The 11,667-nt window shown below is 36.4% G+C and overlaps 1 protein-coding gene across 1 annotated transcript in view; it reads left to right on the top strand.

Moving 5' to 3' along the window:
- LOC113811591 (uncharacterized) overlaps positions 1 to 11,183 on the top strand; it is an 11,310-nt gene extending 127 nt beyond the window's left edge. The window contains exons 1-9 of the mRNA XM_027363358.2: positions 1 to 75; positions 4,372 to 4,514; positions 4,719 to 4,878; positions 6,147 to 6,292; positions 6,711 to 6,896; positions 7,204 to 7,323; positions 8,343 to 8,429; positions 8,930 to 9,068; positions 9,597 to 11,183. The exon at positions 1 to 75 is cut by the window's left edge and continues 127 nt beyond it. Of these exons, the coding sequence (XP_027219159.1) occupies positions 4,380 to 4,514; positions 4,719 to 4,878; positions 6,147 to 6,292; positions 6,711 to 6,896; positions 7,204 to 7,323; positions 8,343 to 8,429; positions 8,930 to 9,068; positions 9,597 to 9,649 (1,026 nt within the window). The 5' untranslated portion in view covers positions 1 to 75; positions 4,372 to 4,379 and the 3' untranslated portion in view covers positions 9,650 to 11,183. The remainder of the gene's footprint in view (positions 76 to 4,371; positions 4,515 to 4,718; positions 4,879 to 6,146; positions 6,293 to 6,710; positions 6,897 to 7,203; positions 7,324 to 8,342; positions 8,430 to 8,929; positions 9,069 to 9,596) is intronic.
- Positions 11,184 to 11,667: the final 484 nt, after the last annotated feature.

The raw sequence follows: 11,667 nt of genomic DNA, 5'->3' as shown, positions 1-11,667 counted from the left end.
GTGAAATACAATAGAAGTTTATACAAGAAACTAAGGTGTCGAATTATCAATTGAAGTAAGGAGTTGAGTTATCAGGTGAGTCATAGAACCGTAATGAAGAGTTTAGAGATTATTGCCGTTACGGCCGAAAAACTTTCTCGACAGCTTTCTTTTAGTTTTGGATTTTGAAGTCACAGAATAGATATAACAAGGTAGATCTATGCATTGATAAGTCTTGGAGGAATTTAGGTAGAAGCAGAAACGGATTTTATCATAAAATAGAAGTTTTGTTCAGAATGCAGTTACTTTGGTATATTTTTTAAGCAAATGCAATGCAACCACAGTTTACACTTATAATTATAGTCGTTGAATAGCTCTTGGATAACTTGATACTGAATCTTCAAATCACTGAAACCATTAGATTAATATAAGTGGATTTGGTGTACTTTGTTCAAACTCTGTAATGTTAGTCCATACAAAACAACTGTAGAAATAGAGTTACTATCCAGAATAGGTTTGCATGGTAATTTTCTATATTATGTCCGTATAACTGATATCGACGATTTTGGTATTGTTGGATTCCTCTCACTCTATACAATGCAAATATGTAGGTTTTATTGCGTGGAACCCCCCGTTAGCGGCAAACTTGGCCCCGATAGCGGGGGCGGCGATGTCGAAGCGGCGGGCGTAATATATAAAATTACCCTAATAATATAACCTCACAGTGAAAATAATCATGGTTATTCACATGACTTTCCATCACAGGGGGCTGCGGCCCCTGCAACCCCCCCTGCAACCCTCCCTGGGGGGGCTGCCGCTCCCCAACCCCCGCCGAGGAAACAGAACCTCCACTACATATTCACGGCAGGATAGAGTGCACACGAACTAGATGCGGAGCCGATAACCTACAATAACCTAGGATTTTTAAGGTACTGACCTGATTGATTAATGCTGCTAAATAGTAGGGAGGGTGCTCCATTGCCGCAGAATATTAAGGAGGCAGGGTGTGTCCGGCACAAGGTCCTGGGCTGGAGGATACAGCTTTCTCCCGACAGAGGAGGCCGTGGCGAAAGCACATCTCTAGCATTTTTTCCTGGTTAGTTGCAATTTCGCGCAGAAAATCCGTCTCTGAATACGAGCACCCTCCACACTCGTCCATCGTGGCAGCTATGTCTGACTTCTGAACGCGACGATTATTTCGGTTACGAATACGGATGTCGTTATTCCAGAGTACGGGAAACTCGACCTTGAGGCCATCGGTGTAACATCAAAAGAGGCGCAAAACCCACCGACAAGGGCGGGCCACCCTGTTCATCCTGATTATACTACATTCGTCTCTATATACAATGCTGACTATGCCAAGGTTAATATACTGATTCAGTGGGAATCTTAGGAGGTAATTGTAATATTACGCCCGCCGCTCCGACATCGACAATGATTGTGTAACGCTCTAGCCTCCCGTGAATATGTGGTGGGGGTTTTGTTTCCTTGGCTCCCTGCAATGGAAAGTTATGTGAATAACCATGGATATTTTCACTGTGTGTTATATTATTAGTGCTATTTAACCCCGCATTTTCCCTGGAACTTTTCATGCCCTCCCCTGCTGTCGGGGCCAAGTTTGTCGCTAACGGGGGGTTTCTGTGCAATAAAAACTATATATTTGCAATGTGGAGAGTTAGAGGAATCCAACGATACCAAAATCGACGATATCGGTTATGCGGACGTAATATAGAAAATTACCGGTTTGTATTTGTAAACTCAAGTAATATGATATCAGTTGATGTTTATCTATGTTTGCTAAACAAATCTAGTAGTAATAGTTTGTGGAATCAACAGAAAGCACAAGGTTATCAGCAAGAAACTCAATGTGATTTGAGCGTAAGCTAGTGGTGAGGGATGTTTGCCTCACAGAGCCTTCACCTCAGCTGAGTGATGATGTCACTCATGAGCCATGTCACTCAGACCTGTCTGGGTTGTTATCTGTACGTCAGATGTGATATAGATTTTACATTTCAAATTGGGGGCTAGGAGGTAGTGACCCCTTCTTGACGTAAGTTAATGAATACCATATAATTTAATCCCAGAGTTTCCTTTGCATATTTTGTGTTTCCATACTTAATGGGTATGGCATCATCAATATGAATGCACACTAATCATAAAGAATTCATTGATACCATTTATGAAGAATTTTCAGATGCTGATCTCTTCAACAAAATTAGTCAAAATTAGCATTAGCAAGTGCTAGCATGATGTGGTGTTAAGTAGTTGTTGGAGCTCTAGCCTTTTCTGTGCCATGGTAAGATACAGTTCTGATAAATCTTGAAGAAAAGGACTAGTAATGGAGATCACCTAAAATAATTATTTTAAGAACAGATAAGACATTATTAGCTATAAAAAAGATTAACTGTATAAAGCAAAGATAAGCCCACAGTCACTTATCAAAGATACACTCATAGTGACAAATGCTCACCATGACCTACATGCCTTCTTAACATTAGCAAAACAACAAACTTCTAATATCTTTGTAATCTGCAATAAAATGAGGAACTACTCTAAGCTATGTCTTACCAAATATACATGGAGATTTGTTGGCCATTGCCTGAGTGCCAAAAGCTTGGAGGCCATGATCATGGAATTTTGTCTCAGGAAGATGCAGGCTGAAGTTCAAGAATTACCCAGAAGACTGCAACAGTTCACAAATATTTAGGCGGATCGGATCATCACATAGAGAGGCAGTCCAAGTTCTACTTTGCCAGAATGTATATACTGTATATTGTGGTGTGTTGCTTGCTTTTGTCAAAGCACCTTAGGCATAAAGGCAGCACACCATGTTCAGTCATGGCAGCAGTCATCACTTGACACTCCAAGGGCTCACATGGAACTTTAGTATGACCCCAGTATAAAGGGTATTACAGGTGATGGAACCTTTACGAACATGACTTCCATTATATTGTTAGGATTACATGTTATGAGTTGCATATTGGTTATGTTTCTGGTGTTACTAAATATTGCTAGGATATTTTCTAAAACCTAAAGCTCAGTGCCCATGGGAGTCACCAGACCAAAGGTTTCCATTTGCTCTACAATCATAATGAATATGTATAGAGCATATATTCTTATGTCTTGACAGGTTAAGGGGAGTAGGATATCTTTGTATATGTGTCTACTTCCTGTTTTTCTTTTCAGCCAAAACATATTGATGCTTTTCATCCTGTTCTTCCTAACCATTAGGGCTTAGATTGTTGTAAATGCAGTATGAACATTAGTCTATGTGAAAATAATACAATCTTGATGATACATAATGATCATCAATCAGTAAAGATTTATATTTATGTACTGAGAGCAACATATGAAATTGATATAGTCTAATATATGACCTAATACTTCCATAAGTACCCTTATATCCATGGAAGCATTATTATGATCATTAATCATTTCCTTAATGTTTATTGACCCATTCATTGCTTGTAGTGATTATTCATGCAATTTCCACCATGATATGTTACTGTTATAGCACCAGGATTGTTGAACAGTAGATAGATTGAGTAGTAAAGTATTGCTGTATGGTCATGTTAGATAGTGAACTTTGCTTAGTAGATATTATTTTCCTATGAAACATAGCAAACATCTTAACACAATCTGCTACATACTTAGAAAATAACACAGTAGCATTTCAGTTTCTAAGTTATAGTTAATTTAATTGAAAGGACATTTTTTAATGGGTTACCATAAATGCATAGATATTGTATGTTCATGATATTATCATATACAAGATTTTGTGAAGCATAATGTAATCCAGCATATAACAGAAATTTCATTCTCTTTAATCTTAATCCTCTTGTTTTCCCAGTTATCAGGGTGTTCAAAAGTAGCTGGCACCCGGCGAAAATTCGCCGTCTGTCAGCCTTTTGATCACTGGGTACTTATAGCAGGACAATAAAGAAAAAATCTATTACTTTTATGCATTTTATTCAAAAACACTGTCTTCATTTGCAAAGAAAATGTATCTGAGGGGTCGCATTTTTAAAATTTGCCAGGCGTTGCCCAGCACAAGGTAGCCCCCTATTTGGATCTAGGTAGCCTGCTACTTTGAAAACTTTAGAAAACCCTGAATAATGCACTCTTTATTTTAATTGATATGAAAATGAGTTCAAACTTTGTCAGATAGGAAAGTTATATTATTTTATGAAATGGATGTTTTATTCTTAAAAAGGTCCTTATATTAAAGATTTTTTTATGAATACATATATATATATATATATATATATATATATATATATATATATATATATATATATATATATAAACAGGTTCATTGATGATTGTAGGTAATATTATCTATTGTAAGATTGTCCTAGAATCCTTCTGATGGTTTTCAATTTCATATTGCAGACTGCATAATGACAACTCAAGGAAGCAGTCTCTTCGCACCTAATTATGGACAAGAGCCGGAATGGGGACAAGAGAGGCCTATAACTTTTGAAGACCTTGGAATACCACGGTCCCAGGCCATGCGGGCAACAGTATTTGGAAATGTACCTAATACACTGTGTTTTGATATTTGTAGATTTAGTAAAATATCTGATTGAGTCATCTGTGTTCTTTTTTCTTGTGCTGGTATTCATATTTTATCTCACTTGTTTTCCAGACAGACTTGTTCAAATTGTTTTTCCATTAAAAGAAAAAAAGACAAGTTAATGGTAGGTTTTTTATTTTTATTACTGTAATTGTCATTCTAGATAAGAACGTGCCAAAGCCTGAGATTTTTGGAATGGATTCTCCTTGTGGGTGGTCTCCTGTCGACCCTAGGAACAATTGGGTTAGCGATATACAGATTGTTTTATCTGCCTCCAGGATCTCAGGATTATGTGTTTGCCATGCTAATCATTTTCCATTCAGGTAAGATGCATCTTGGCAAATGTATATAGAGCTTTTTTTATTTGTACATATCTTGCAGCACGATTTTTTGAGCTTTCTTAATTGTATAGCTTATTTTCAGGAGAATGTTTGTTTGCCTTTATGAACCCATTTTGCTGACTTATTTTTTAATATAACATATCAGATCAGAAGTTATTAACAGAATATGAATATGCTGTAAATCCCCAGTTTAATGTGAAAAAAGGAAAAGGTTATATAAAGTTATATGTTAAAGTATAAATCTCATACATGGGGAATGCTATCCATATCTCGCAAGAATGTTTATTTTGCACATTATTAAGCAGAGAAATACATGATACCTCCATGAAAACTTTTAGATAAGAATGAATATTGGTTGTTATTTTATATTAGCTGTGTATTATGTTAACAGTTCATAAAGAAATAAAAGGCACAATAATAGTTATTATGGTTTATCAAGAAATTCATTATCTCAGGTGCACAATGTTTTCTTCAAAGAAACAAATGATATGGGATGTTTGTATGAGGCTAGAGTGAGGTCTTACTTTACTCCATTTTTTTGCTTGATGAATATGTATTAGAATGGTATTTTATTGGTCCCCTAGCATGCAAGTGTTGACATTTCATTATGATTTTGCAGATATTACAAGGCCTTATCTTTTTATTTTTAGGCCTTGTATTTAGTGTTTTTCCACTTATGCTATTTGTTGTGAAATACAGCCAACTCCAGACATAGCTCGTTATTTGGGTTAAATTTATAAGATTTTTGAAACTGAAGATGAAGTTCGAAGTATGCTAATTGATATTAATTCTTCCCAGCAGTCAGGATTATATATGGCTAAAACATTTTGTCATTTCTTACTGTTTATTCATTGTTAGCTTTATGAGATATTGGAGAAAGAGGTTTACTCATAATTTTCTATATGCATTAATCTTCGCAGTTTAATATGTCTTAAAGAGGCATGAGGGGAAAAAATGTATCTATTAGATATATAACTATGACATAAAACCTTAACGTTTAACAAAATTGATGGGCTACTTGAATATAAATTAATGACTTGGTTAGGTATAGAATACAAATAATTCTCTCTTCTTATCACATTTTTCTTTCCCATATTTTACAACATTGTCCCCTACAAGGTGACTGTTCTAAGTTTCTTAATTTGATTCCCATGTAACAATTGGAAATCAATTTACATGAAATATATGTAAAAGAATATGTTGTAAATGATGTAGATACAAGATATAAACACCAAACTTTGTCCTTTCAGCCTTCTGTATTATATACATCGTAGATGGGGTATTTCGGGAGCAAGCTTTTGAAGTCCTTGCTTTTGTAGCATCATGCATAATATTGATAGTCTACGTTGTGATTAATTATGCCAAGGAATCTTCCACTTCTGATACTTTCAAACTGGTATTTATCTTTTGTTTCTACTTCTAGAGCAAAATAGAGTACTTATGCAGATGTAAACGTAGATGTGACATGAATATGATGTAGATTGATGGATGTAAATGTTTTTATATTCATGGATAATTGTTCTTTGTATGTTTTATCCATATATAGTAGGAGTGACATGAAAAATAAGGTGAAATGCATGACTAATTAGTTATTGAAAATGTAAGTATAGAAATGCATATGAAACATGATTTTTTTTTTTTTTTTTTTTTTTTCCCTTTCCTTTATTCATTTACCATAAATTATTAGAATATCTTTCATACACTACGTGTCATATATGGGTGTAAAACTATACACTTGTTTCATCTAACTATATGGTTTAATTTTTTTTCTTTTCTTTTCTTCTTTTTCTTTTTCTTTTTTTTCTTGAATAAAGGTACGTCTTATCCTGACTCTCGTATTTGGCACCAGTTTGGGCACCATTGGGACCTTTCTCGGCTACAATTACTGGCAGTCGGGAAACCTCATTTTTAGAACTGTTGGCGCAGATAGCTCCATCCAGGATATGTGTAGAGTTCTTTTTACAACAGTGACCCTCATCCTGTTTGACATTCAGATTGTGGTAAGCTCATTGTTTTCTGGTTTGTGTGTAGATGGTATTTTATATACATGATCTTACATTTATCAAGACTTGTGATATCATATTTTGACCTGGTAAATCCTTGGCCATGGAATAACTAATTTCTATTTTATAGGCCAAGTAAATTATGTGCGAGTGATGATAGGTAATACCAGAGTGCATAGCATTTTTATATTCACTCTAACAAGCAGTACATTGCTTTGTTCTTGAACCATTATTCATATATCTTGCTTTCTTAAAAACAAACATTTGCTCTACAACGTTCATAACTTTTATACCATATCCCCAGGGGAGTGTGGTAATCATGGCTATGCATCACCGGCTGTCTGAGCTTGATCTTGAGGAAATTCTGACTGTAACTGTAGGGGCTCCAATGTTACTTGCGTGGGCGACCATTGCGTACTTAGCGGTAAGTGAAATATAGGAAGCTTGGTTCTGTTGTATGGTATCTCTCTCTGTGTGTCACTCTCTCTGTCTGTCTGTCTGTCTGTCTGTCTGTCTGTCTGTCTGTCTCTGTCTCTATCTCTCTATCTATCTCTGTGTCTCTGTGTCTCAGTCTCTCAGTCTCTCAGTCTCTCTCAGTCTCTCTCAGTCTCTCTCTCTCTCTCTCTCTCTCTCTCTCTCTCTCTCTCTCTCTCTCTCTCTCTCTCTCTCTCTCTCTCTCTCTCTCTCTCTCTCTCTCTCTCTCTCTCTCTCTCTCTCTCTCTCTCTCTCTCTCTCCCTCCCTCTCTCCCTCCCCTCACTCTCCCTCCCCTCTCTCTCCCTCTCTCCCTCTCTCCCTCTCTCCCTCTCTCCCTCTCTCCCTCTCTCCCTCCCTCCCTCCCTCTCTCCCTCTCTCCCTCTCTCCCTCTCTCCCTCTCTCCATCTCTCCATCTCTCCCTCTCTCCATCTCTCCCTCTCTCCCTCTCTCCCTCTCTCTCTCTCTCTCTCTCTCTCTCTCTCTCTCTCTCTCTCTCTCTCTCTCTCTCTCTCTCTCTCTCTCTCTCTCTCTCTCTCTCTCTCTCTCTCTGTCGCTCTCTCTCTCTCTCCCTCCCTCCCTCCCTCCCTCCCTCCCTCCCTCCCTCCCTCCCTCCCTCCCTCCCCCCTCCCTCGCTTCCTCCTTCCTTCCTCCCTCACGGTCGTTCTCTGTCCTTGCCTATCTGCCTTCCTTCCTCCTCCTATTTTCTCCCTCTTCCCGCCCCTTTTTTAACGACCTGAGGAAGCAAGTCAAGGCATTTATGCAAAGTTCTCTCTCCCTCTTTCTTTCTTTCTCTTTCTCTTTCTCTTTCTATTTATATATCTCATGAAGTATTGGATATAAGTTTTGTATATTTTTCAATATATATGATCTTGTACTCTCTTTCTAAGCATCACCATCTATTTCTTGAAGGAACATCAGATTGAAATGCTTTATTCCTCTTGCTACAGTGTTTGTCCTTTTCTTAACAGTTACGTCTCGAGAGCAGATATTTCTTCAGTGTTGCTATGGTTCTCAGTCCAGGTCATGTGGCCTACCTCATCTTATCTATCACGCAAGTAGGTGTTCTTGTTACTATTTCTATTTCTGTTTGTGCTGAGATGACTTTTTAGATTCACTTGTAAATATGAGGGTATGCTGTGTCCAAATATGCTCTCAGGATCATTATGTTCCCATTAGTGTATTATAATCAGTTGATTAATGTGAACATGTCAGTGCTATGTTACAGATGAGAGTTTAAACTAGTAAAACATTTGATTAACACCTTTTTGGGCAAGTGGTCCAAGAACACCTTTGACCACCCATGCCTACATATGTAGGTAACTATGAGGCTTTTGTCAGAGAAATGGGAGGAAAGGGAGGACGGGTGGACAGGAGGATGGGAGAACTGGATGACGAGAGAGGGAGGGATGGATAAGACAGGTAATTGATTAAGCACCTGTGGAGCCATCTGTGTGGGAACGCAGTTAAATAACCTGAAATTACAGTAGACGCAGCATGTTTGTACATACCATTCCTAATGGGAATGGGTTAATGATTTTATTTGTCTTATCAACAGACTGCAGTGAAACATGAAACTACTATCATTGCTCAGTGCCGTTACGCAGCCAGTGCAGGAAGTTTGATAGTACATTTGATCTTAATTATTCTTATGATCAAGTGTTACAGGAACTTTGGCTTAGGACTCAAAGAAAAGGGTGAGTTCTGAAGTCTTTGCCTGGTGTTACTCGGGTACTTTTGCTATTTTTTTGTACTCTTCTTACTTTCTGGTTAAATGTGCTTATTTTCTAATATTAGGGACTTCACTGTTAAATGTTATTCTGCCATCTCTGTCTTTTGAAGATTGTTAGTTCTAAGCAATTGTAGCTCCACAATTACATAGTCACCAAGGAGTCAATTGATAGGCCTACCTGACCTCACCTGATTACCACATTCCTTTTTATTGTTATTGTTGTTGTTTTTGTTTTTTGTTATCATCATTATCATTATTGTGATTATAATGATGATGGTTATCATTATTGTTGTTATGATGATAATGATGATGATTGTATTGTTTTCAATAATAGAGATTTTAAAAAAATTATTTTCTTTAAAATCAAGTAAACTCAAAATTACATTGGAGTGAGCATGGATGTACATGCCCTCCTAGTGCATACAGTTTTTTAAAGAATTTAATAAAAATTATGTTTAAAAAATCACCATTCTTTATTTTCTATACTTTCCAGTGTACCCACCACGGACCAATGAAGTCAGGATACAAGAGGATCTGGTTCAGTAGTGTTTGGTGGCTTGTTCTTCATGATTTTATATTTATGTTGTATGGGGTCGCAGATTCAAATGAGAAAAATGCAAAATTAATTAGGACGAGATTACTGAAAGTGAATGTCCTTCTTCGTACGGATTATGGCTTGAGGAAAGTCTTAACCCATTATCGCCAGTATATTTTGAAGCCAAAATAAAAGTTTCCGGGCAGCTACAAAATTGGCACGAGGGGCTGGCCCGGACTCTGCCTGCATGCTGGCCATGGCCTGCTGCTGCGTCAGAACACGAGCCCCGATACAGCGTCACACTGGCGGGACGCCCGGCAATGTTTATTTTTTTCGGGTGTCCCACATATGGGACACCCGTCATTACTGGGTTGAGTATGAATAATCTATTTATTTTGAATATTGTGTATAGGATATGTTAAAATGTAGAATATTTCTAAAACTGACAGATTTGAAATTAGATTTTATATATCATAGGGTGAGATATGTATTGAATTCAGAAAAAAATTAAATTATGCATTTTGAACTATTTTAAGTGAGGTATGTTTTGTGCAGGCAGTAGTAGTACATTTTGTAAATTATTAATTTAAATTTAGATTTTTTAGGCTTTGAGTAGAATTATTCTGTAAATGGAATATTGATCTAGTCTGTTTTCAGTTCGAAAGATGTACTCTAAGGTCTGTAGAACTGGGTATACAGTTCACTTATTGCTTTACCATATTTATGAGCTGTGAATAGAGATATAAAGTTGTGTAGCTTGGTGCTATAGGTAGATAGATGTATGTATCTATTGAAATAGATGGTAAATGAAAAACATTATAAGTTGAAGGAGATGCCTTTGTATTCAGTAAAATACCTGGGACAAGTCTGCTCACAACCAATTCACTCACCTCATAATACTCACAGTCAGTCACTGTAAGATTGTCTTGATTTCGCTGATAATTGTACATGCACACTAATTTGTTCAATGTATGTTAAAACCCACAATTTTCATTCAGGGTCTATAAAAAAGTATATTTAGGTATTGCACTTATGTATTGTATTTGCTTGAATAATCTCTCATATTATTGTGCAGTGCCATATTCAGTGACTAGCACCTATTAGTTATTGAATCTATAATTCATTTACCTGTCTTTGCCATTTTTACCTACTTCATTAACAGTATAAGTTATTCATTCATTCATTTGTTCTTTTTGAAAAAGTGATTGATTTAGTAACACATTTTGTCACCTTTCGTATTTAGAGACATTTAGATACATACACTCATACATGAAATGTCCACACTATTCATATCTTAATTTCATTTCACTTTTCACACCATATCAGAAAATATTGCAGTTAATCATTCACACCTATTTAATTGTCCTGAGATTTTGATTCTACCCTGATTTATAACTGTGTGATATCTGAACTGTCTGTCTATTTCAGGGTAAAAGAGGCACTGTGCTATTTGTATAACATTCCTTGCATATTTTTATGCTGTAATATTGATATGTGTTGTTTTAGAACTATAGTAAGCAAAAAAAAAAAAAAAAAAAAGATGGAGATAGTGGTTATGATTACCTTCTGTGAAGGGTGTCTTTGGTCCTTTGAAAGGGAAACTATAAAGCATGGCGAGTGTTCACATAATACTCTTTATTAGATAATGTTCCTTAGTGGAGACCTGATAGTAATAGAAGTCATCATTAGTTTGAGTGAAGTGATAGGACGTGGTATAAGTTATCAGTATCATCTGTTTTATATGATCTCTCTGCAGCATTGAAATGAGGAAAGAATTAGCATTATATTATAGAAAACAAATGTAGAAACAGTTGTAGAGTGACACTGATTTCATGCTTCATTTGTTTGATTTACTTTCAGATGCTGATATAGCGGATGTGTATAATGCTTTTAAATAGTTCTTTTTTGCTTTCTATTATTTAAGTTTACAACTTGGAAATAATAGTGAACTTCAGCACAGATCTATTAAGCAGGTTATACAAGGCAGGCAAAATGTAATTGGATACCAATAAGTTTTTGTATGGACTTA

Source organism: Penaeus vannamei, chromosome 35 (assembly GCF_042767895.1).
Source record: "Penaeus vannamei isolate JL-2024 chromosome 35, ASM4276789v1, whole genome shotgun sequence".
NCBI lineage: Eukaryota > Metazoa > Arthropoda > Malacostraca > Decapoda > Penaeidae > Penaeus > Penaeus vannamei.
The sequence above is the reverse complement of the archived record's forward strand: the minus strand, read 5'-3'. Positions and strand labels throughout refer to the sequence as shown.